This window comes from Neolamprologus multifasciatus, chromosome 19, assembly GCF_963576455.1.
Source record: "Neolamprologus multifasciatus chromosome 19, fNeoMul1.2, whole genome shotgun sequence".
Lineage (NCBI taxonomy): Eukaryota > Metazoa > Chordata > Actinopteri > Cichliformes > Cichlidae > Neolamprologus > Neolamprologus multifasciatus.
In genome coordinates, this window is record NC_140457.1 from 28,694,812 (window position 1) to 28,722,394 (window position 27,583).

Sequence of the window (27,583 nt, forward strand, 5' to 3'; positions counted from 1 at the left end):
TGCCACTCTGAATTTTATCGTTTTTTAACTCAATGCAACTCAGTTCATGTAAATTGATTTCTCATAGAGATGCTTTGGATTCAGTGCTCAGTACAGACTCCTGCTGGTCTGAGTGATGCTTTTCTTGTAAAATGCATTTTTGTGAAGCTTATATGAGACATACAAAAATACAAAATGTTTATGATAAAACGTGAGAGAACACTTCTATTGTAAACACACTAATCTGTTTTAATATATTGTTATGAGGAAGAGATGAGAATTACCAGCAGACTGTTTGGTTTCATACTGATATGTTAGCTTGTTTGCTGGCACGGTCAGATACACCAGTGTGTTTGACAGGTTTGTTCTGTACCCTAGCAGCACTGCAGTCACATTATTTTGGTTTAGCACCACGATGGATGTATTGGGGAAGAACATCCTCTTCAGAGACTGAATGAGTTTTACAACGACTCTTTCATCTGTTCACCACTGGTGAACACAACTACAAGACCAGGAGTTTGCTCTACTCAGCTTTTCTCAGCAGCTTGGAAATTGTTCTTTGTGTCTCACATCCACACAGATACTGTTCAGCAAGTTCACAGAGCTCGTTGTGGAAATGTCTTCCCAAATAATTTTGCTTAATATCTTGCTGCACATCAAGCACACACGCAAGCCGGTAAACAAAGAAATATGTCCACACAATGTTAAATCCTTCATTTTTGTCCATGATTTTTCTTTGTAATTGGAATCCACAGCTAGGAAGACTTAATACTAACACACATCAGTGCCACTCACCACCACTAAGGTTCAGCTAAATTAATATTTAGTGTATAGGCTACATATTTCTAAGAAGATAAAGCTGACTTGCAACATGTGTATTACAGTTTTTTCTGAATGCTTAAACCCTAACTGTGATTCTTACAGCACAATTTCTAAAACTATTAACACTTATAGCAAAACCACTCACTGAGTTTGCAAAACTAAAAGCACAAACACTGCTTTGCACTCAGTTTGCAATTTTGTAACACACACTTTGAAAACCTGTAGCTACGATCCACTGCACAGCACAACTGTAAACACAACTCACTGCTTTACACTCAATTCCCAAATGATCAACACACTCCCAGCAAAACTATACACGTTTAAGGCCATTATTTACACTATTTTGCCAACTGTCTGGCGCACTGTCACATGTGAAAACTGTTTTAGATAATTAGTTCACTTTGCAATCAGCCCAAGCACTATAATACAGGTCAGCTGTGTGTGGAGTACAATGGAGGGAGCAGGAAGAGTGAGAAGTAGAGGAGGCCGAGGAAGAGGACGTGGAGGTGAAGAAGTAGGATGAAGAGGACGACAAGGACAAGGAGGAGCAAGAGGAGGATGAGGAGGGGGGAGAGGAGGGGGTAGAGGAAGAGGAGGGGGGAGAGGACGGGTAAGAAGAGTAAGACACAGAATTGCTGATGACATCAGAGCTACAATAGTGGACCATGTAATCAACCGTGGAATGACCCTGAGGGAAGCTGGCCAACGGTTCAGCCTAACTCGAGCCGCTACACTGTGGCAAGCATCATAAGGACGTTTTGAAATGAGAATCGTTAGTACAGTTAGTACAGTTAGTACAGTTAGTACAGTTAGTACAGTCACTTTGCACTAAGATTTGTAGCACTGCCGTATGCTGATGAGAAACACAACAATACCAAATTGTCACTTTACAGAATTGCTAGACGAGCAGATGCTGGGACAGAGGAAGCCTGTTCACTGCAGACCAAGAAACCCATATAGTCAATATGGTGATTGCAAATAATCCTATACTTGGAAATAAACACTTGTGTTTGTTTTGATGTGTGTGAATAAACACCAGTACTTGAAGTTTGGATCCCTGTATGCTTACAGACCTATGACAAAAGCATGAGCTCACACTGACAGAGCCTACCTTGTGCACAGAGAAAGCAAAAGCCAGATGTTTTTTATTCATACCATCAGTGTGTAGTTGGTGCATTGTGCGCTTATTAATGTGATGCTTGTGTTAACTGTTGGATACAAAAATACCATTTTTACAAAGGTGTGGAGAGTTAAGCAGGGTTATTCGCTTTTACAAGAAAACGACAATGTTTTGCTGATTGGGTGAAGAGTTTTCTTATTTGTGTGTAGAGTTTTGCAAAAATAGCCAATAGTTACAAAAAATGTGCTCAAGCCATCAGAAAAAACTGTAATATGCTTTTTTTTCTTGAATCTCACATTTGTCACTCTCTGGTCACAAAAAGGTGATATTGCATGAATGTGACATTAGATATTACTCACGGTCGTTGCATTGTGTGCCGGTGTATGAAGTCATGGAGCAGTCGCAGGTGTAGTTCTCCCATTGTTGAATGCAGATGCCCATGTTGGCACAGGAATCCTCTTGGCAGGTAGTGCTGGGTCCTGGGGATCGAGACAAAAGAAGCAAACACAAAACGGGCAAAGCTGGCTTCAGTTCAGTGTTGCAGCTCAAAACATGTATATGAGTCTACTGAAGAATGATGGTGTGGTTTATGATCAGGGTGCAGAAACAGTGGTACTGAAGAGGACTCGTCTTCTTACGGCCGCTGACAGTGGACTCACCTCTGTGCTTGTGCTGCCTCAATGCACCGTTCATCACCACTGACCACCATATTTTAGTACAGAGATTATAACATGCTGTGGTTTGAAGCAAATCTATTGAATAGTTTACATTTTGTACATGTAAATGGGATGTCTTCACACACTCAGGTTAATTATGGAGCTACTCGGTGTTTTGGTCCTGGGTAATTTAAGAAATACTTACATTAAAGCTATGTATCAGTTAGTTTTGAGTTTAGCAGACCGTAGTTTTTTCATTTATATTTTAAGTTCTTGATTCTCTTTCGTGCCCAGTCTGTCCCGTTCTTGTCTTTGTCTCATCACCGGTGTCTCCTGTGGAAGTGATTTGTGTCCCCATGTCTCTCTGGTCTCTCCCTGTTCTGTCTCCATACTTATCTAGTTCATAAGCCTTCCTAAAAATCCCTACAAGTCTTAGAAATGTGGTTTTTAAACAGATACATACATAGGTTTCACTCTATTACTGCTGGGTCTTTATCTTAAAATATACAGTGATCAGGCATACCATTATGATCACCTGCCTATTATTTTCTAGGTCCCAGTCCAATGAAAAGGTGTGCATGGTCTGCAACAATGCTTAGCAGGACCCAAGGTCTCCCCAAACATTGCCAGAGTATCACACTGCCACTGCTGGCTTGTCTTCTTCTGCTGTCAGGTGTTCCCCAGGTAAGCAACACACGCACCATCCATCCATGCAATGCAAAAGGAAACATGATTAATCACACCAGGCTACCTTCTTCCATTAGTTAGGGGTACAGTTCTGATGCTCATGTGAACATTGTTAGTGCCCTCGGTGGACAGGGGTCAGCATGGGTCTGCAACTATGCAGCCCCAAACACAGCAAACTGCAATGGACTGTGTATTCTGACACCTTTCTATAATAATCAGTGTTATTTTTCAGCAATTTGAGCTACAGAAGTTGATCACTTGGACTGGAAAACATAGGCCACCCTTCATTTTTCATGCGCATTAGAAATATCCTGTCTCAGAGTGACGCTGAAAAACTAGTTCATGCATTTATTCCTTCTTGGCTGGACGACTGTAATTTATCCTATATTGGCTTCCATTCATTGGCCCCAGATCCAAATCCTGCTCCTCACATACAAGGTCTTAAATAATCAGGCCCCATCTTATCTTAATGACCTTGTAGTACCATATCACCCTATTAGAGCACTTCGCTCTCGCTCTGCAGGCCTACTTGTTGTTCCTAGAGTATTTAAAAGTAGAATGGGAGGGAGAGCCTTCAGTTTTCAGGCCCCTCTTCTGTGGAACCAGCTTCCAGTTTGGATTCAGGAGACAGACACTATCTCTACTTTTAAGATTAGGCTTCAAACTTTCCTTTTTGCTAAAGCATATAGTTAGGGCTGGACCAGGTGACCCTGAATCCTCCCTTAGTTATGCTGCAATAGACGTAGGCTGCCGGGGGATTCCCATGATGCATTGAGTTTTTCCTTTCCAGTCACCTTTCTCACTCACTATGTATTAACAGACCTCTCTGTATTGAATCATATCTGTTATTAACCTCTGTCTCTCTTCCACAGCATGTCTTTATCCTGTCTTCCTTCTCTCACCCCAACCAATCACAGCAGATGGCCCCGCCCCTCCCTGAGCCTGGTTCTGCTGGAGGTTTCTTCCTGTTAAAAGGGAGTTTTTCCTTCCCACTGTCGCCAAAGTGCTGCTCACAGGGGTCATATGATTGTTGGGTTTTCTCTGTATGCATTATTGAACGGTCTACCTTACAATGTAAAGCACCTTGAGGCGACTGTTGTTGTGATTTGGCGCTGTGTAAATAAAATTGAATGTGCATCACTGAAGTCTTGGCTGCCCATGAACAACCTGTCTGTCACTGCTGTTCCTTCCTTGGAAAAACTTTTGATAGATACCACTGCAGAGTGAGAACAACCTACAAGAGCTGCAGTTTAGGCGATGCTCTGACCATATCATCTAACCTTCACAATCTGGTCCTTGCACTTGCTCCTTAATATATCTAATATATTATCTCTATATCTCTCACTCAATAATAGGTGCCAGAATAACGTGATCATCAGTGCTATTCAAGGTTATCTGTCAGTCATCATAATGTAATGTCTTATGGCTGTTAAAGTCCATGTGGTGACTGTTATTGTATTTGGCATTATATTATATATTATAATATTAATAATATTATTATATTATTATAAAATTGAATAAAACTCAATACTGAATTTTGATTGGACTGAATTGGTAAAAGATCATTCAACTTTTTCTCATTGGAATGTGGCAAAATGTAGTTATTCTTTAAATAAACGATACTATTTTATATTTGAAATGAAGCATAGTACATTTCAGTGTTATTTCTGTTCAGACTTTCTGTTTCTTTATGCATCAGTTTTAACTGCTGAGCTAGTTCATGTTTACAGGAGAGCTGAAGCCCATTCCAGCTGTCATGGTAGAAGTGTGTGGACAGGCTGTCTACTGGACTAATGTGGAGAGACAAACAATCATTCATGCTCACATTCACACTGACAGCCCATTTAGAATCATTAATTAAACAGGCATGCATGTCTTTGGACTGAGAGGAAGGTGGAGCACACAGAGCAGGAGGAGAGGCCCAGCCAGACCTCTGTGCTGTCAACACGCTAACGCTACTGCGCCACGATAACAATGTGTCATCGATAACTTTGTGAATGTTAGGATGATAATGACAAATAAAGAGCAACAAGACGTTTTGTTAAACTGCTTTGTGTGTTGTTGTTTGTATACTTTGGTTACTCACACACATTCATTTATTTTTTTATAACTTGAATGGTTGGTTTGCAATGACACTGAACAAAAACTTACTGTTATTCGACCTCAAATCACGTGATGGTCCGGAGACTTACCTCGTTAAAGATGCGGGCGGCTCAGTTAAAGGAGGTATTCGGGACAAAGTCATGTTAACCGTTGAGCTTAAAAGAAAATGCTAAAGCTCAGTTTTGATGCTTCTTTGCTGTTTGTTAGCAGTGCAGCATCGCCATCTAGTGACGGCAGAATGTATCGCTGCAATCTGAACTCCCTAATTATAGATGGGCTTCGATAGAGGCAACAAACTTACAAACAAACAAACAAGAAAAACTTTTAATGTGATGAAAGCTTGTAATGAAATTACAAACAGTTTAAAAGACTGTTGAGCTGATTGTGGTGTGTTGCAAAAGAAAAAGAAAACCATACAAAAATCATACAAACACACAAAAATGCCATGGACAAGACCAACAAACTGCGATTGATGAAATTTTATTTGGAAAAATAAATTAATCAACCGATACTTTCTTGTGCTGCATACAGTACAATGAAATAACATTGTTTTCATTCTGATTCAGGTTGTTATACCAAGGACATATACCGTTTATTTCTACTAAAATGAAATGTCAGCTAGCACATTTATTGGTTTAACATGGGGCTCTTTAAATAAATGTTCCATGAAAAACAAAAAGTACAATACATACATTTCCAACTCAATGATATGGCAGGCATAAGAAAAACTGCTGTATAGAAAATGATGTCCATGCAAACAGATTGTGGAAGATGGCCCATAAAACAGCAACAAATAAATAAGTGAATAATAAAAATGCACAACTTTTACAGGAAGATGGAAACATTTTGTCCACAATGACATTTGTTTTCTTGTGCAAAATGTTTCAACGGCCCATTTTGGTGTCGCTACACAGAACATGTTAAAACCTTTGGCAAGTTTTTCTTTGTGAACAAAGGTCTGTGTGAACTGAATACCAAATATATGATGCAGAAATAATGGCAAGATGTAAAACTGCACATCCTATAAATAAAGATATAAACTGTTTTTTGAAGTAGTTTCATTGTTATTTGCTTTGTACTTGTGCAGCTGACCATTTGTAAACCCCGGCTACCTCAAACAGCAGTAGTCTAACAAAAAAAATGTAATAAAAACAGTGATTCCCATCGAAAGTGCCAAATGTTATTCAAAAGAGTCACATAAATTTTGAGCTTTGATTTTTTATAATAGATATATAATAGCTTGATCTCTTGGTAAAGTGTGAGAGTCATGAAAAAACAACTTAATGTTTTAACCAAAATCAGGACATTGTTACTACGTAACCACAGCCAAGATATTTTCAGTCCAGTTGCCACAGGTGTATCTAATCAATCACCAGCCATCAGATCTGTATTTACAAACGGCCGTGAAAGATTCTGAGAGCTCACCGAGTTCAAGCATGGAAATGTAATCGGATACGAGCATTTGAAGTCAGTTTGTGAAATTTCTTCCCTCCTGGATATTCCATAATGAACTGTGGTGTTGTGATTATTCCAAAGTGGAATCATGTAGGAATCCTAACAACTCACAGAGTGGCAGATCATGTAAAGGTGCCATGCATTGCTGTGACGTAAGAGTCTCTGCTGACTGACTAACAGTTTCAGCCTTGCCCATCAACATCGGCACAAAAACAAAGGCGCTTCATGGCATCGGTTTCCATGACCGAGTATCTCCTGTACCTGTAATGTGTGGTCGCCCCTGTACTTTTCTTCATATGGTCTATTTACATGTTCATGGCAGAACATACACAGTGCAGACATAAAATATGTTTTCTTCTTGCTTAAGTTTCAAAGGCATGTCGACTGTTATATAAAAAATCGACTTGGGTCCATGTCCAGTGTTTCTAATGCTATTCCAAATATAACATTTCCTTGTAACATAGTCGTTTCAGTGCAGTAATGGGATACATTACTGCAGCTTCCTGTTGTGCTATCTTGTTTGGTGGCCTCAGTGAGGATAAAGATTTTTCTGAAAAATGATAACTGATGTAACAATAACCAGTGCAAACACAAAAGTAATGATAGTTATGTTTACTGTAATGGATTATCTGTAGAGAGCACAAAAAATGAAATGCATTACTTTAAAAAAGTAATAGAAACGATGATACTTAAGAAACAGTTGTCATTTTGTCACATTTATGAAAGTGCTCTGAGATTTACTGTGTAGCATTGTATCATCTGAATACATGACTCTGTGGGCTTTAAAGGTTGAAATGGATGTAAACAATGATCCACTCAGGACTGACATATCATTGGCATCGTGACACAGGACAGTGTTAACATGACGGTGTTCAGTATATGTAGTCAGAAGCATTTTAGCTAACTTTAGAATAATGTGAGTATGTTCAAGAAACCATTTGCTCTGAATGTAAATGTGGTGACTCTCTCTGTCTGACTGATATACCTGAGCCAGCACCCATTAGAATCTGTGTTTTTGTTTTGAATCATTCATATCATCAGAAAAAAACTTTACAAAAGCATCATAGATAAAAAAAATAAGAGAGGTAATCTTTTGTTGCTGCATTAGCAAAGGCTGCGTAAATAGTGATGATGAAGGCTCTGTGAGGAGGCAACCGATGTGGCCGATAACTTTTGTAAGAGGTTTGATTTGATCAGAATTCTAACAGTGAGGCAACAAATACAGTTAATAAGATGAAGCGCCTTCCATATGGTCTCATGGATGAAGAGCTACTGTTTGCATTGAGCAGGAAGAAAGGGCTGCTGGAGTTGGAGTTGAAGTTTGTGTTGTAGTAGTCTAAATCAGGCTGAGATTTGAGGGACGGTGTACCTTCACATCCACGTTCAATCTGCCCGCTGCGAAACAATGCATCGTTCAGGAGATCCGGTAGACGACCGTTGAGGTCCACTGACGCCAAACAGCCCTGGAAGCCTTCTCTGGAAGCCACCAGTTTAGGCAGGTTGCCATACATGCCTGGACCCAGTCCAGCAATGAACAGATCACCTGGGGCACAGAAACAATGTAAAAGTGCAGGAGAATATTATCTTTAAAAGATGTACACAGAAAAAGCTGAAAGTTCTAGGTGGATATTTATAGAACCATTTGTGTTGAAATCTTTTCAGATCTAAACGACATCAGGACAAACAAAACTGAACTAAAGACACATATCACACAGGCTTTTCCTCCTCACAGCTGTGCACGTGCGTGGATTGTTGTTGTTGTCTGAATACAACGCTGGCTGATTTGCAAATGTATGCTAATTATTCACCTTCTTATTGCTTGAGCCCACAAACTATTTTACTGTTGCATTACTGGGAACACCAGAAAAATCCGTCTGTACTGTCTTGTTAAGTCTGATGTAGTTATTGGGGGTGGTTTTGAAAAATAAATTTCCTCTATCCAAATCGATTTTAGTTTAAATAAAGTGACATCGATTCACTAAATCCTGAATCGATGTTTCAATATAAAAGTATTTTGTCAGAAACGCCAGAATCTCAGGTTAAAGCTCACAAAACTATTTCAACAACCACCAAACAGCTAAACCAGTAAATGAGAAGCAGGTAAACGGATTCCACACAAAGATGTAAAACACAAAGCGTGGATCGTTCACCCGACGCCACGTACGCCGACATCTCACAGATTCTGAAGCTGCAGGTTTCGTCACTCTCGTTGAACCGTCAGCAAAACAAAATGATCAAAATTACGCTTCATGGATTTCCTTTTGCTGTTGTGCTTCCACCACGATGAAATTGCACTTCAGCTTTCTTTCAGTGTACTCAGAGACCAGTTTACCATCAAACATCTCTGTTGTCTCCATCATTCGCTTGCTTGTTACGCACCAGTCTGCTAGTGTGTACAGAGCTGCTGGCCGCTGGTTTTTTTCCTCAAAAATAGCCGAAGAAATGTAAACTTTTACAAATGATGCCAAATTACACTGAGCTGTGTCTCTAATCAAACTTCGCTCTGCTTCACTTCAGCAGCATCAGGTATGGTTGTATCACAGTTTTCTTTAGTTTTTATTCTACTGCAGAATATTTTTAAGGTTATAGGCCAGAAAAATCTGCTTGTTTTTCTGTTTGATCCTCAGTTACTTTGACACAAAGGCCTCTGCTGTGATGCTCACACCTCTGATGAAGTCTCAGCTTTGTTTTTATACATAGATATAAAAATATGGATATGTACTGATAAATGATCAGAATATTTCTGACTGTCTGAGTCAAAATCGAATCGAATCGGGACCGTCGAGTCAGTTATAGAAATCAAAATCGATACCAGCTGTAGTAGTTGTTCTCTTCAAAAACCAACGCCTTCATTTCATAATGATAATAATAATGGATTGGATTTATAAAGTGCTTTTCGGGACCCCTCAAAGCGCTTTACAATACCACTATTCATTCACACACTGGTGGAGGCAGCTACAGTTGTAGCCACAGCTGCCCTGGGACAGACTGACAGAGGCGAAGCTGCCTTATCGCGCCATCGGCCCTTCTGTCCAACACCAGTAGGCGGTAGGTGAAGTGTCTTGCCCAAGGACACAACGACCGAGAGTGTCCGAGCCGGGGCTCGAACCGGCGACCTTCCGATTACAAGACAAACACCCAAATCTTGAGTCACGTTCACAAATGCAAACAGGCATCAAGGCACGACTGAGTGTCAGTATATTGACCCACACTTCCTGCTGACAAAGTCAAGCTTAGCATCCATGAAAAGATTTAAAGTTGAGTTAGAAGTAAGTAGTGAGCTGCTGACCAGTTAGCATCAAAGCCACGAGCCCATCCTCAACACAATTAGTCATTTATATTTGGCAGTCCTAAACTTCAACTTCCACTTTAACTAAGTCAACAGAGATCATCGTCATCGTTCTGAATTGTGAAATTATTTGATTTATATCCCCACGGTTACAGCACGGTTACAGCACGGTTACAGCATGCTTGAAGGCGCGCTACACACACAGCTAAGAGGATTGTGCATCTATAGTCCTGAAACTGAAACAGCTGAAAAGCATTAAGAAAAAAAAGGTTTTTAAAGTTTATTCATAATAACGATAATAATAATACATTTATTTATAGGCATCTTTTAAAACCCTCAAAGGGCTTGAGGTGTGGTTTGTGTGTCTCCTGCCAAAATGAAACCAGGAAGCTTGTCAGGTAAAATGTCTTAACCACTATACCACAGAGCGTAACTTAAACACTCGTTTCTTATCAGTGCAGCAAACAACCATCTAAATGAAAAACTGAGACATGTCACAGGAGTCATATCTTGAGTGTACCTTTAAGGTCCAGATTCTTGGCACCATTGATACTCTGACTAGTGGCTGTAGCATCTACTTTCAGCGTGTGGGTGTTGCTGTTGTCTCGGGTAATTGCCACATTGTGCCACTGATTGTCATTTAGTGCCCTTTCACTTTTTCCCTTGATGAGGTTGGGCCCATTTCCAAGGTCAAAAACATAGTGTATGTACCTACAAGAGAAAAACCACCAGTTATATGGGATTAACAACTGTGAAAACAATGAAATAGCAATACAAACATCTGCTATTTGCAAATTAGTAACAATATAACAGAAAGATTAATTTTATCCTATTATGAAGGTTCGGCCATGATCAGGATATCAGACCTTTGTTCATTATTCTTATTGGAACAGAATAAAATCAACCAGCCATTAAGAAAAGTTTAACAGGTATCCTCTAAAGGAAAGTTTACCCTTTAACTAGTTCCACAGCAATGAAATCATTGCCGTCTCCAGAGTTGAAGAGTATGAAGCCATCTGGTGAAGTGGTCTTGAACTGAAAGAAGAGGTGCATGGACGTGTAGGCCTGTAAAGTGGCCAGGCTGAGATAGCTGCTCTTGGATTTGAAGGTGACAGGGTCAGCGATAATGGAGCGAATCCCAAAGCGGGCATTGAGCTCACAGTAATCAATGTCACCGTTCTTGCATAAGTCAATGTACAGCATGCCGTTAAATCTGAGAAAAAGAAAAGAACATGTGGGCAAAAATAAGGCAACGTTTTTAAAAATCTACAGAATATTCGTCTTAGAAGTGTAAATACCTCAGGCTCTGGAGGTGACCAATAAAGCTGGATGGGATGCTAGAAACAAATCGGCGCTCTGTCATTATGCCTGTTTCGATGTTGTGGAACTCCAGACGAGTGTGGTCACCCACCATTTGGCCTGGAGACGGGGAGGGTGGAGGGGAAGGGTTGAAAGAAAGACAAAAACGAAAAGAAAAGAGAACACTGTCTGACACTAACACAAAAGGGCTGATTTAAGGAGAAAATTACATCACACAGTATTAGATGAATGCAAACTGACACTAATGGGTACATGTGTACTTGCTTTTTTGGAGCAGAATTACACACTGATTTTAGTGTTTATGGCGAGATGCTGTAGCATGGTGGAATAACACTGACAAAGACATACTAAGAATATTTCCAGTTGATGGAGGCAAGTACCTTCTGCTACATCATCGTCAACCGTTAGCTTGTAGGTTTTGCCACGACGCACCACACGCACTGTATGCCATTCATTATCATTGAGCTTTTGCCCAGCATACAGGGTCTCCGGTCCCTTGCCTGAGAACAATGGTCAGTCACAAAGTTAAGGACATCCTGAGAGCCTAAAACCAAACCTTTGCTTCCCACAGTGACAATAGGAACATTTACAGGTCTTCCACAACCTGGTTAGTAGTTTAAAAATGAGGGAAAATTGGATCGAAATTAGATCTGATGGGAAACAAAGGTTTGATATAGTCATTCATTTATTTACACAGGGTAAATGATATGAGCACAGATGTTTGACATCTGTGCTCATATCATTTACCTGACTGCTGAGCAGTAGAAATAATTGCTTTTACTCATCATAGAGTTAAAGAAATCTTCCTGTCATTCCTTCCATGTTCTGCTCTCCTTTTTATCTTCATTTCTTAATCTCCTGCTCCAATAAAAACATGACCAGTGTTATTTGTTTGTGTTTAGCAAACATTAGGGCTTTATATCAGTGGTTCCCAACCCCCGGGCCACGGAGTCGTTTGGTACCGGGCTGCCAGAGTCGAGGCTCAGGTGTGAAATTCATGGTTAACTTGGTTTTTATTGTTTTTTATCGTTTTCAGTGTTAACTTGGTTTCCATGGGTCTTCTCCCGTGTGAATAAATTTTCTTTTTTTTTCTGGGACCAGTAGTGGTTTTATTTTGTTGTATTTATTTATTTATTTATTTATTTATTTATTTATTTATTTATTTATTTTGTGTCCCGTTTGGATCTTTAGCCATCAGAATTGTTGTCTTAAGGCCAAGAAAGATGCCAAGGGGATTTATTTTATCTTTGCCATATTGGTCCATTTGATTGACCTTTATTATAATTATGAATTTATTTTATTTTCGGTTGCTACAAACGGGACAGACATGACTGGGGGATAGGACAGGGGTTTTTGTTGTATTTATACGCAAAGCCTTAAAGGCCGGTCCGTGAAAATATTGTCGGGCATAAACCGGTCCCTGACACAAAACAGGATGGGGACCGCTGCGTTATATTATTGGAAACCATTTTTTCAGCTACACCTGATCTCAGGGCAGGAGGAGAACTATTCTTTCCTTTTAGAAAAGTATGAAACTACTTCAGGTTAGAAAACAGTCATGAGATTTAAAAGAAATTAGCACTGATGTGGAAAACAGGTTGGTCATACAGTTTTATTCATTTATCTTTAAATTAATTTAAGCATTTTCTTCTTTACATCTACATTATTTACATTAGCGATGCCACACATGGACATGCAGAGGAAAGTGGGGTAAATTGATGCACCGCCTGTATTTTAGCAATCACAGACAGATTTTATAAAAAGATGTGTTGCATCATAACAATCCAAAACTAAAATGAATATTTTGTATGCATGTGAGACATGGTGGCATTTATGTCAAAGTCTGTAATTATAGAACTATTTGCAGTATTTTGTGGCAGTCAAGGCGGCGCACTGAAATGTAAAAAAGGAAATTAAAGAAAAGTTTCAGTTTGAGTCTTCAGTCTTAATCTTTCACAACCGTAGACGAGAAACGTAATTATATTTTTCCGTGGTTGCTGGACCAACCTATCCTTTGCTCAAGCAGCTCCAAGAATTTGGTGGACCTCATATATTTAATTGTTTATTTGAGTGACTGGAAGTGGATAGCTAACATCCCATCAATGTGTTTAATGCATGGTGCACCAACTGTTGGTATCGATCCAATACCAAGTAAATACATAAGTAACACAGATCCCAACACTGTGAACCTATAAAGACAGATTATGTCGGCAAGTTGGCGAGAAGTTGATGAGATTGATCATCATCAATTTTGAAGAAGCTGTCTGAAACGTGGGAAACAAGTTTTTTTTATTTATAATTATTCATATCAAAAAGCTCAAAGGATATTCTCAATAATGTGTAATATTCTCAATATTAATATTAGTTTGTAATATGTACATTCTTTGAGTATTTAAATTAAAATCTAAATTGGGTTAAATCATTTTGATTACAACTTGAAGCTGATCGAATCTCCATCACCCCATTATGAGTAAAAGCAATCGTAGTGATTTTGGAAATCACTGTAAAACAGCAACAGACACACTATAAGCTTAATGATTCATCACAGCTAGCCTGAAAAATGCTTAGAAAGTTCCCTAACATGACAAACTCTCCTGTGAACTAGTTTCCTCTGAAAACACGCTTTCTTCAATAAATAGTCAAATATTACATTTAATTAAAAGACTGTTTGATTTTTCAGTCTTTTGAATCTGGGTTTATGTTAAGAGTGTAAAGTACAATCAGTACTCAGCTAGTTGTCATTAGCATGCATATTACTTATGGAAACACAAACTGTCTCATTGTACAGAAAAAGTAATGGACTGAAAATGTCCACCTGATGAAACAACATGTGAATTTTTCCTTGGATTTATATTTCTCTATTAGTGTGCTTTTGAAAAATAAGGAATGATAGCTCCTAGTTCTACATGGTTTTATTATAGCATTATTATGGATATTATCAATGTTTTAACAAACACTCAAATTCAAAATGATTCAAAAATTAAATTTTTATGGTTACATCGTTTAGCAAGTTTTAATATTTGGTGTTTATAAATTCCTCACATAAAATCAAAGGTAGGACATGAGCACTCATGTGCTGGGCATGAACGCTTACACAGCTAATTACTTTAGCCTTTAGGCCATGTTTAAATCTGAGTCCTTTCAGTCGTGCTCCACTGCAGACAGAGGCTTGTATGATTTAGTCAAGTTCATCATTTTGGTGCTAACCAATAATGACAGATTAATAATAATCGTTTAATAATAACTTACCTTGTTCAGTGTCATTTACCTACATCAGTGTTAACTTCAGGCTAATACTCTTTAGAGAACAATATGTGCTAACTTATAGCTAAAGCACAAGCTCTACACCACCAATTTCTATTGGTTTGCTACCACAGAACATAACAGCTACTCATCCTTTTCATACATTCTTACCAAATTTCATATTTATCTTCATCTAATTTTAATTTCCATCTTGTGAGGTAACACCAAAAGGTTGTTCATCTACCGTACCAGTGTCTCCATTACTGAGGCAATATGGTGCCATAGCGCCAAACTGGACGACAAATGTCAGTACTCTGCTAGTATTGGCTCTCAATTATTATTTCCCACTCTGTACCAAAGAATGTGGCAAATATAGTGAAATATACTGTATTTACTGTATATTCATGTCTTTTTCTCCTAAGGAAGGTAAGAGTAATTTAATCTCATAAAACCTTCTTTAAATATTGGCTATGTAGAGTGTAGAGGAAACAGGGTAGAAGACTGATTTCATATATAAAATGAGCCAACACGCCCAAAATGAGGAATTCTGTCATCACCATTTAATTTCTCTGAGTCTGTTTCTAATGCTTTATGTTGCTCAAACTCACCCTTCAAATAAGAAGATGGTGGATTTTGAAAAATTACATTTCTTTCTTCTTTAAAAAATAAAAAACATCGATATCATTAACAAACAAAACAAAATGAAACTTGAGTGTTAACTTACTGGAGTTACAGTTTATCCTGATACAGTCTAGATGGGGAAGAATAAATGACAGATGAAATTGCATCCTTCAAGGTTACTGCTGCAGACATCCAAAAACAAAAAATCCACCCTTCCGGGGACGTACACATGCAGTAAGGCAGCCATTTCATTCCATTGGTCTATCTTTAGACTGATCTCTAAGTCAAACAATCATGTAATAAATATAACATGTCATTACTCTTTGTTAATCAACAGTGCTGTAATTAATAATTGTTTAAGCGCTATATTTACATAAAAATGGCCACTTGTAATACCAGCTACATGGGTTTTCCCACCCAACACTATTTGACTTTGCATTTAAATCAAAGCCTCCGCACCAGTAAAATTGCCTCAGTTACTTAATAAAAACAAACAATAATTATAAATGGATCTGATATTCAAACAGATTTTTTTTAAATAAAGTTTGTAACTGAGAAAAAGTTCATTATCTGAACTAAGGCCAGAATAACTGCCGCACACTGCGACAGCGAGGGTTGGTCACCATGTGGCTGGTGGTTTCATGTGTCGTCAACCGCAACAGAAAAGTGGGAGCAAACAGCCGCGATCCAGTCAGCACCAGCACCGTGCAGAAGCACAGGAACCCCAATCATCAAAACTCCTGCTATACTGTTCCTGCATGTCGCTAAGCTCCATCAGAGGGTCAGGCTGCTAACATTAACACTTAGTACAAAACTACATGGATTAATATGGGATATCATATAAAGTACTGACCAATTGGCGCTTCATTTTTGAAATTAAAAAACAAGAGTATGCCTCATAAAAGTCATCTAAATGGTATACAACTTACACCGTTAATCAAACAAGACCAACTGTATGTACGATATAGACAAAATGCAGTTTGTAACTCGTGTTTCTTCTTCTTTGTTTTTTGCTTTTTAACATTGGGGTTGCAGCTAGCTGTAGGTTTTGCTGGGCTCTGTTCTCGGGCTGTTCGCCTGACGGGCCGCAGGCTTAAGGCCTTTGAAGGTGTGAATACCATCTTTTGACAAAGCATGATGGGAAATGGAGTTGATGGGAAAACAAGCAAAAGGAAGACGCTGAAAAACCACATAATTTAATAACAAAAAGAAACGATCATGAGCAACAAAAAAGAAAAAGACACCCAGAACAACAGCAGGGTGACGCAGAAATTACCTGATGTCAGACACAAAAATGAAGGTAGTAGAAAGAAAACTTGTTCCTTTTATATCCTGCTGAGTGATGGATCAGTGGTTATTCTTACTACGAATTACATCTGAGAAAATCTCAGCACAGTCTGTTCTTTAAAAAATAGATAAAATAAAAACAACAAAATGAAACCAGATATAGAACCTGTTATGATGTGTATTCTACTTATGTTGCTTTTACTGTCTCAAAGGTTCTATAAACAAAAGTGACGTTTCTGGTTCAAAGGTTTCCAAACATATTTAATAGTGAAATCAAATGTATGTATTTTTAAATGTTTCCAGTAATTGCTGTCTGGTGATTTATGCACACATTAACATGCAAAAGAGAACTGACTGCTGTTCTAAAGATGGTTGAAATCTTTGAGGGATCACTGTGATGAGTAACCAATGAAAAGACGAAAACAAAGAATAGAAAAGGAGACGTTACCGCTCGACGGTAAACCATCTCACAGTGAAGGTGGAGGTGTAGTGGCAGATGGCTGGGTGGGGCATACGATACCTAGATTGACCGTGAGTTTGACGCGACTCCCGTCCAACTCCAGCCGTAGCGTGTCGGCTGAGTCTCGGGAGGTAGTGGCCATGAGGAGACCGTAAGCCCGCTGGGAGCGAAACCGCAAAGACACATCCTCAGCTTCAGTATGCATGATGGTCGGCATCACAACCTTCATGTACATGCTGCCATCATAGGAGAGGATTGAAGCCTCTGAAAGAGAAAGTCAGGAACAAAAGTAAAATACATGATTGTGTTTTTTTTCTCCTACTGTTGTTCTCCCACAGAAAGGAATTATGATGCAGGGACTGCAAAGTCCTCGCCATCAAACTGGTCCTACAAGAAAAAGGCACTGGCTGGAAGGAGCATGCCTTTGTAGTACAGACAGATCACAAAACCTTACATATCCCCGGACTGCAAAGTATTACAATGCTCATCAGGCCAGGTGGATATTATCCACCTTCTACCAGCTTTAACCTCAACATTAGCTATCGACCAAGGTCCGTGATGTGCTATCCCAGAAACTCTCCACCTCCTAGTCCTCCACAGAATAAGAAACCACCCTTTCACTGGACTGCATCATTGGTGCCCTGAGTTGGGAGATTGAGTCCCTGGTCTGGGATGCTCAGCTGGATAAGCCTGACACCAGAAACGGGCCACCCAGCTGTCTCCACATCCCTTTAAGGTTTATCCCCAGCTAACACACTGGGCCCATCTGGTAACACTGTCACTTTAACCATCATCGATTGCTTCTCCAAAGCTGTCCATTTTGTCGCTCTCCCCAAGCTTCCTTTAGCTCTAGAAATTGCCTCGCTGCTTACTGACCACATCCTCTGGCTTCATGGAATCCCCTTCGACATTGTTTTGGATTGTGCGCCTCAATTCACCACTCGTGTTTGGAGTGAGTGGTGCACAACTTTGGGAGCACAGGTTAGTCCCTCTCCTGGCTTTAACAGGAATTTGAGCTGCAGAGGGGAACCAGACAGGCATGTCACCTGACTCCTATGCTTTTCACTCTCTATATTGAACCACTGACCCAAATGATCAGGCAAAGTGACTTGATTACAGGAAAAAGAAATGAACAATCAGATAAATACCATAAGCCTATTTTCAGATGATGTTATGATTTATCTGTCAAACCCAACAAACTCCTTTACTCGGTTGGTCCAAGTATTAGATATATTTAGCGAGTACTCTGGCTGTAAGATAAATATTCAGAAAACCCACATTTTCATGTTCAACCACTTACCAGATCAGGAACTTTAATATAAAGTAAATTGAGCTAAATAACTTAAATATTTGGGTGTAGCTATAAACAAAAACCAGACAAAACTATATCACACCAACTATGACTATAATGATGGTAACTTTGACATTGACAGATGGTTTTCCTACCAATTCAGATTAAATGATAGAATAAGGGTGATAAAGATGAATATACTGCCACAATTACTAAACCTATTTTCATCAGTGCAAAAATGAAATTACAAAAATGGGATGAACTCATCTCCAAATTGGTATTCATTCATCTCTTGTTAACATATTTGAATATACAATTTCCACGATCATTTCAGATCCTCTACTTGGGTCATGTCAAAGGAAATGTGCATCCAAAGGACGAATACCTGTTTAAGATTCTTCTGGTAGCGGCAAAGAAAACTAAGTAAAAACTAGCTAAGTATGAAACACAGAGCTATAGAGAATAGGTAACTGGTTGAGGAGATCCTGGTTATTGACAAATTCACATACAGACTGGAAATAAAATAAAAATACTTTCTAAAGGACTGGATCAAATGGTTGGCATGCAAAGTGAAGAAAGGCCATAAGTAATTAAAATTATATATACATTACTGATTAGCGAGAGAGAGTTGCCTAATGTAGTGAGGGGGGGGGGGGGGGGGGGGGGGATTCAGTGTTGACCAGCCGCTTGAAGATTTATACCAGACAGATAGAGACCACCAGTATACACCAGCTGTACTCCACCGAATCGTCCAAGGTGTATTCTCAGTGGCAGGGGACCAATATGAGAACAATCCCACCAAGGCTGGAGACGGACCAATACTGGAAGACCATATGGGACGAATGCAACCCATGACAACCATGCTTGTGGAGCTAAGAGCACACCATAACAACCTCCCTAAACAAGGTCCAGCAACTATCACATTGGTACACATGTCCAGAGCTGGACTGCACCAGGCCCTGACATGATTCACACCTACTGGCTAAAGAAGCTAATTCCACTCCATGAGCATCTAGCAGCACAAATGATAATAATAATAATAATGGATTGGATTCATATAGTGCTTTTCAAGGCACTCAAAGCGCTTTACAATGCCACTATTCATTCACTCTCGCATTCACACTGGTGGAGGCAGCTACGGTGGGGCAGACTGACAGAAGCGAGGCTGCCATATCGCACCATCGGCCCCTCTGGCCAACACCGTAGGCGGTAGGGTAAGGTGTCTTGCCCAAGGACACAACGCCCAGGACAGAGAGCCCGGGGATCGAACCGGCGACCTTCCGGTTACAGATACGCTTCCCAACCCCCTGAGCCACGGTCGCCCCAATAATAAATAAACCAGTTCCTAATGGACGAGACACACCTGAAATGGCTAACCAAAGGCTAACTGAAGGCTAACTGAAGGCTAACCGATGCATCCCCAGAAGGGAACAGTCCCATTGACCTATCCACCAGTAACCTGCCTCAGTACTATGGAAGCTCCTGTCAGGCATCATAGAGGCTAAGACGAACAGGCACATGGTTCAATTCATTCATTCATTCAATACACTCGAGGGGCAAAACACAGCTACTGGCAGATATACTGGTCACTCAAAACTGTGAGACCAGACTGACCAACCTGTGCACCACCTGGATTGACTACTAAAAAGTTCTACGGATACCAGTAACTTTACAAGAAATGAGGAATTTGATGGGATGTGTTGACAAGCCAGCTCCAAACCAATAACACAAGTCACCATCAACTGCAGAACGCAAAAGGAGACACTCTGTCCCCACTGCTGTCTTGCACAGATCTTTAACAAGACTGGATATGGATACCAATTATGGAATGGAGCAATAGTTGGCCACCTCCTCTTCATGGATGATATCAAGCTGTAGGCCTCAGTTGTTTATCAAAGTCCAGTGTTGTACTTTATGGTTTTCCTCTACTTATAGATAACAGATATATCCTTTTTACAAAAATCAACTGAAATATCTAACATTTTGTGTACATGCATTTTATTAGTAATATTACTGAATATTTTTAGTAATTTGTCACTGCACAGTCAGATTACATTTAACTTCAGAGTCAAAGTGTTTGAAACAACCAAATAGAAAAACTGTAAAGCTAAAAAAAAAGAATTTAAATTGCCTAATTTAAACTCTAAACCTAATCTAAATGGGCCACCAGTGATATTATTCTTTATTTCTCTACCTAAAGAAAAATCCATTTCATTGAGCTCACTTTACACTCTTGCTTTTTGTAGTCAAACCTCTCTTTCCTAAACCCTCTAGGGCTGATTGCCATTTTCTTGCATTCTCATTGCATCAATCAGATTATGGTGATTATTTGTCCTGTCACAGCAGCTTAATTTGATAAATGATCTGATAATATGCTGAAGCATTTTATGTCCTCTAAATGCCCTTTGTTCAGTTTATCTGCGTGACTGGGAAGCTGTAGTTCTATCACAAGGCCACAAGGTGGAGACACAGTCCATTTATCTGTTGGAAAGTCCTGTAGGTAAATTAGGGTGGGTGTGGCTCACTGAGACACAAATGTGTAAATTAAAATATGGATAATGATTGGATAAAGCTAAGCTGAGGAAAAGTAAAGCTTGAGTAGGTAAAAGGCATGTGCGTCCACACTGATGGAATAAATCTGATCATTACTAAGATCTGATGAAATCACTTTCTTTCTCCTCTCCAATAGTCTCATGCACCACCTTACTTTTTGCAGATAGGTCAGGGTAACCAAGTGAAATAACAGCTACATTTCCCCCATATGCTTATTTTATTGACATTTTTATGTTTATGTTAGAATGTTGAGTCTCTAAAGCCTAAAACATTTCCTGTGTTGTTCCACATAAAGTTCAAGTTTATTTCTATGGCACCAAATCAGAACAAAAGTTGCCTCAAGGCGCTTTAAAGTGTACAGTAAAGGCCCCACAATAATACAAAGAAAACAGAGAAAATCCCAACAATCACATGACCCCTATGAGCAAGCACAGTGGCGAGAGTGGGAAGAAAAAATATGCATAATAAAGGAGTGATAGACATACTAGTGCAGACCCAGAAGAAGAACTGAAATGGGCTTATCATCCTCTTCTCCTTTTTCTTTTTGACACTGGACTCTAGATGAGTTGCTTTACATTATTCACAGTTTTAAAAATGTCTTGCCGAGCACACCCACAAGTTCATCAATTATGTGAAATGAGTTGTTTTAACTCGTGCCTTCTCTGAAGCCAGTTTTCTTCTGATATGCTAGCCCACATTTATACATTTTATTGCCGGAAGTATTTGCTCGTCAACCTTCGCGTGAACTTGAGTGACATCCAATTCTTAATTCATAGGGTTACATATGAGGTCAACCAATCGTTTGCAGATATAACAGCTTGAACTCTTCTGGGAAGTCTTTCCACGAGGTTTAGGAGTGTGTTCATAGGTTCTTCTTTCAGAAGCACATTTGTAAGGTCAGACAATGATGTTGGATTAATTCCAGCATCATATTTTTTGTTCCTAAGTTTTGTCCTATATTCTGAGTTTCTGTGTTCTTTATCCAGTTCTTATTATCTGAGTTCTTATTATGATTTCTTTCTTGGTCCTTGTGTAGTTTCCAGTATTTCCTAGTTTAGTACTTCATGTTTCTAGTTCTTAGACTCTTTTCTTAGGTGGGTCCCTCTTTGGCCTTGTTCTTGTTCTTAGCACTGTTTATATAGTGTCCTTTCAAGCTCCCCTGTATATGGTTCTTTATTTCTCCATGTTTGTGTGTTTTATGAGTTATGTTCAGTTTTGCATCCTTTCCCTTTTCACGTAATGAAACAGTGTCCACTGGCCTACAAGTAGCTCTTCTGTGTTGTGTTTCCTGTTTCATGGCAATCCTCCTGGCACTAAACAGCGTACACTACAATACTCTGTTTGTGTCGGGGGAACCAATTTTTGGCGCAGTGTGTTTTGGGGTTTAAAAGCCAAAGAGATGCAGTGTTTATAGAAAATGCGTCTCAACTGTTCCTCCTGACACGTACGGGATCACTACAGGTTTTCTCTTGGGCAGCGGTTGTTCTTCTCTCCTGGATCAGCTGGAGCTTTCTTTAGGAGCCTTCCCAGCTTTGACAAAAGTCCAGCTGGGATAACCACATTTACTCAGGACCTTCTTGATGTTCTTCTGCCTCCCTGCTGTGTCAGTGGGGATGGTGTTCGCTCTGTGTTGTAGCGTCCTGATAACACCCAGTTTGTGCTCCAGTGGATGATGAGAGTCAAACCTTAGATACTGATCCGTATGTGTAGGTTTACTGTACACATCAGTTTTAGATGTCCCCCATTACTGATGGAGATCTCACAGTCTAAGAAGGCTAAGCTGCCACTGTTCATATCCTCCCTGGTGAATTTGATGTGTCGGTCCACCAAGTTAATGTGATCCGTGAAATTTGGTACCTCCTGAGATTTGATTTTCACCCAGGTGTCATCCTGATACCTGGATAGGGTAGCAAAGCTCTCTTTTCCACTTCTTCCATGTACAAATTGGCCACGATGGATGAAACTGGGGAGCCCATGGCACACCCATGTTTCTGCCTGTAGTACTAACCCTTATATGTGAAATAGGTGGAAGGTTTTTGGGATGTTCCTTTCGAAAGGAGCCAGTTGAGGTGGTTCGGGCATCTGACAAGGATGCCCGCTGGGCGCCTCCTGGGTGAGGTGTCCCACCAGGAGGAGGCCCTGGGGCAGACCCAGGACACGCTGGAGAGATTATATCTCTCGCTGGCCTGGGAACACCTTGGTATTCACCTGGATAAGCTGGAGGAGGTGGCTGGGGAGAGGGAGGTCTGGGCCTCTTTGCTTGGGCTGCTGCCCCCGCGACCCGGCCCCGGATAAAGCGGAAAAAAATGAATGGATGTTCGGGATGTGGTGTTCAGAGTAACCTACCTACTGGCTGATGATTGAAGCCAGACACTTTGAGATGTTATAGGTGACCGAGTTGATCATTCAGACTTATGATCATTTGAATGGTACTCATGACCAGTCATCAATGGTTTCAAGGATCAAAGATCTGACCTCACAGCCACAGTTCATTCAGTGGGCTGGTTTCAGTGCAAAGGTGTGTTTATCAGGTTGGGGAAACCTGCAGTCAGCTGAGACTGAAGAAGTCACTTGGATGAGTAACGAAACGTTTCTCCCACTGAAAACGTCCAGACGAACAGACTTTTTGGGATGTTCCTGTATACTTTGCCTGCTGCTTGTTGATGGCCTTCCGTGTATGCCCTGCTTGCTAGGATCTTGCACCCTACTGTTATATGCTGGACTGTCTCACACGCATTTTTGTACAGCCTGGGTCTTGGATGGTGTGGTAGACCTTAGCCTTTGTGGCTCTTGTGCTTAGAGCTTGTTCCGGTGCTGCCATGATAAGTGGCTCTGTGCTATCTTTTAGTCCAGCATTGTACAGCAACTGGTAGGATTTCTCTATATCAGCCGCTTCTTTCTGCCGTTGGTTCATCCTCTGCAGGGACCCGTCTTATAATGGTTCCTCTTCTTTCTCAGGCTTTTGCTGCCTGAGATTTTCACTAAGCGCACTATCAGTTGCTGCCAGCTTGATGATTTATTCGTGGATCTTTGCTGTTTCATCTTGGATAGTGGTTCTGACACTCACTCGTCCTCTGCCTCCTTCCCTACATTTGACGTACAGTTTCAGGATTTGGGGTGAATCCCTCTATACAGGGTAAGGCACTTTCTTGTCTTTATGTCAGTGGCTTCTCTCTCCTCCTTTGGCTAGCTTATTACCCCACCAGGGTAACTGACGACAGACAGGGCGTAGGTGTTGATTGCCTGGATGTTGTTCTTCCAATTCAGCTGACTCCTAAGAACCTGCCTTATTCTCTGCTAGTATTTGGTGGTTGCAACTTTCTAGTGGCCTCATGACTTCCATTTGCCTGTGGGATTCCTAGGCAATTGTAGCTGTCCTCAGTGTCTGCAATATTGGCTCCATGTGCCACAGTGGCCTCAGTTCTGATTACCTTCTCTTTGTTAACATCAGAGTACACTTCTCTAGTCAGAATGACATTTTGATGTAATTGTAATCGTATCATTACATACAGCAGTGGGGTGAGAAGGCACCCCTGAGGGATGCCAGTGCTGATTGTCCGTGTGTGGGATGTGATGCTCCTCAGCCTTGCCTGCTGCTTCCTGTCCATCAGGAACCTGGTGATCCACTGATAGGTGGAGCTGGGCACAGTACGTTGTGTGAGCTTCTGGTGGAGGATGTCTGGGATTATGGTGTTGAAGGCCAAGCTGAAGTCCACGAGTATCCTTGTGTATGTCCCAGATTGATAAATTGATGCTGGAGGTAGTGCAATTCGATATTGGCTGCATCCAGGGGGTTCTGTGGGGGTCTGCGATGTTCTACAAGTAGTTAGTCTACAAGTTAACACCAGTCTTTCACTTTATGACCACAGACGTCAGGGTGACAGGTCTGTAGTCATTTAATCCTGTGATGGTGGACTTTTTTGGGAGCAGGATGATGGTGCATTTGAAGCAGGAGGGCACTTGAAACAGCTCCAGCCTTTCAGACAGGAAGGGGACATACTGTCAGAGTCCCAGGGGACATAAGACCAGAGCTTTCCTGGTCTTCTGTCTTTGGAAGAGCTTGTACACATCTTCCTCACAAATCTTTAGTGTAGGCAGGGGGTCAGAGGAGAAGGAGTTGAAGGCTGCAGGTATTTTTGCCTAAGAGTGAGGTGCAGTGGCGTGTCCAGCGGGGGTGGCCTGGACCAGACTGGCCACCCCAGGTGCCACCCCGAAGCTAAAACAATAAAATTCAATCAAATATCAAATGTACGATTTTGTTTTCACAGTGAGTGTAAGTGAATGCAGCATCGGCTTCTGCACTATGAGCATGATGTTAGCAAAGGTAGGAGAGCCAAGCACGAAAGGGGCACCGCAGAAAACAATTTGTCAGCGAAAGAAAATGAGGAGAGAATAAATGTCCCGGTAAGTAATATTAAGTTTGTTGAGTTTAGTAAACTTCTGTGAGATTAGAATACCAAGGAAAAAATAACACAGAATTATTGCAACTGTCGAATATTTCAGACAGTAGGCTGCTGGGGGGAGCTAGCATAAGAGTTATGAGTTATAAGATATAATCCAAGTCGTAATATTGCTGTATGGAGCTGCAGATTGGGTTGCAGCTTAACATAGCTGCTGGTCATGATGATGGTTTGGACATGTGGTGAGAGGGAAACATGAAGATGAAACCAGGAGATGTCCTTACTGAATCATCAGAGCTGTGATGGAGAAACAGGTTTACCTTTTAGGTGACATGAATGAGTTGAAGTTATGAACTGTTTCTGAGAGACAAATAACACCAGGATCCTTTTCTAAGCAGCTGACAGCTGGTAACTGTGCAGGGGCGGGTCTAGCAAAGTGTTGCCAGGGGGGCAGGTAGGGCATTAACAGGGAGAGGGGGGCACAAAGAAATACTTTCTTATTCTCATTTAAAATGTCTCGCTGTTATTAAATAATTATCTGAAGCTTACAACCAAAGTTTTTATCTGATGTCAAATGTATAGAAATCATACATATACCAAAAAGACTGTACATCACTGTCACCACAGCGTTTGTTTCCATTCAAAGGCTTTATGGCTTTAATACCTGATGGGCCCGTCTTTAGTCAAAATGCCCGATTTTTTATCCCAGTCCAGCCCTGCAGGTTAATACTGGCAGTGTCACCATGCCAGCTGACTGCATTTCATCATCAGCCAGTGTTGTTCTTTATCAATATTACCAAAGTTTACCATAAGGCAGCATAGAAAGTATTTACTTGCTTTCAGGTTTCATTCAAATGTTAGTCTTTTCATTTGTTTCCCCACTTTGTTCCTGTTTCAAAATCAAACACCAGTTTGTGAGAAGATTATCTTCTTTTTTTAATAGGCAGATAACGTTTTGCATTGGCATTGGCTAAAAATGTTCGTATTTTAATATTCAAAAATGTTTTTGGCCAAAACATATGTGCACTATATGTCAGTAAAATTACTATGAAAATATTGCTGTCCTTGAATGCTGAATAAACACTGACAGAGCACTGATTGTATCGCTTGTACTTTATCAACACAGTATCTATATATAAATCTCATTATGGTTAATGGTTGGTAGATTTTTTTTAACATTATCTGCCAATTACATCTGCCCCCCTTCTCCAAATCTGTGCCCCTACCTGGCCCCCCCAACAAAAATTTTCAAGACATGCCACTGGTGAAGGCAAGCAGATGGGAGGTGTGAATGGTTGTCTTCAAATCTGCAGTAAAACGTGCTTAGGTCATCACTCAGGGTCATTTGTTGAAGAGCAGTTTTTTAGCTCTTCGCTGTAGCTCCTTCTTCCTACCCTGATCTTCTTGCTCTGTTTGTTTCCGGCCTGCCTGTACAGGGCCCAGTCCTCGCTGCTCGCTGCTGTCGGCCTTCTCCTTAGTTTCATTTTACTTTCTAGTTCTTAGGTTCTTGTTCGTTTTGGTTTGTTTCCTTTTGTGGGTCCCTGTTAGTCTGACATATCTATCATGTATGTTAAGTTCTGTCTCCCAGTCGTGTCTTAGTGTGTGTCTCATGTTTCCTGTTTAAGTTTGTTAGGCTTTTGTTTCCGTTGTATGTTTCACAGCAATAAAGCTGCCTCTTTGAGTTTATCCTGTTGTGTTTGGACTCCTGTGTTTGTTTGTCTGCCACACAGCACCCCGATGACACTAGGAATACCACTAATGGTTTTAAATGTCTTTTATGTACAGATGATGGGGACTCACTGAGACTTCAATGCTGCAGAAATGTTTCTGTACACTTTCCAAGATCTCTTCCCTTCTCAGATGTTTACACACAATTCCTTGGGCTTCATGGCTTGGTTTGTTGCAACTATGCAGCTATGGGACCTTATAGACAGGGGTGAAATTTTCATAATCCAATCGATGGACTCCAATCGAGTTTTAAAAACATGTGACAGATGATCAGTGATCAGGATGAACCTGAGTTCAACTATGAGTTTTGTGGCAAAGGTGGCAAGCTTCACAGTACCATATCACCCCAATAGAGTAGGTTGCTCTCAGACTTCTGGCTAACTGGTGGTTCCTGTGATATTTCAAAGTAAAATGGGATGCAGAGCTTTAAGCTTTGAGGCCCCTCTTCTATAGAACAGCTTCTAGTTTGTATTTGTGAGACAGACACCCTCTTTACTTTCAACATTAGGCTTAACCCTCTGGGCTCTATCCTTCACTTTTCTTTTTTCAGCCATTTTCATTCTGTTAAT

The 27,583-nt window shown here is 40.4% G+C and overlaps 1 protein-coding gene across 7 annotated transcripts in view; it reads right to left on the bottom strand.

The window, feature by feature from the left end:
* nrxn3a (neurexin 3a) overlaps nt 1-27,583 on the bottom strand; it is a 190,859-nt gene that overhangs the window by 45,383 nt on the left and 117,893 nt on the right. For all 7 annotated transcript variants that reach the window (XR_014871261.1, XR_014871262.1, XR_014871263.1 and 4 more), the window contains exons 11-18: nt 17,103-17,306; nt 15,399-15,425; nt 11,812-11,931; nt 11,410-11,530; nt 11,064-11,324; nt 10,632-10,822; nt 8,192-8,365; nt 2,281-2,400 (exon numbers count right to left, since the gene is read on the bottom strand). Coding sequence is in view for 4 of the 7 variants with exons in the window: in XM_085144003.1 (XP_085000129.1) it covers nt 2,281-2,400; nt 8,192-8,365; nt 10,632-10,822; nt 11,064-11,324; nt 11,410-11,530; nt 11,812-11,931; nt 15,399-15,425; nt 17,103-17,306 (1,218 nt within the window). In the remaining 3 variants the exon portion in view is untranslated. The remainder of the gene's footprint in view (nt 1-2,280; nt 2,401-8,191; nt 8,366-10,631; nt 10,823-11,063; nt 11,325-11,409; nt 11,531-11,811; nt 11,932-15,398; nt 15,426-17,102; nt 17,307-27,583) is intronic.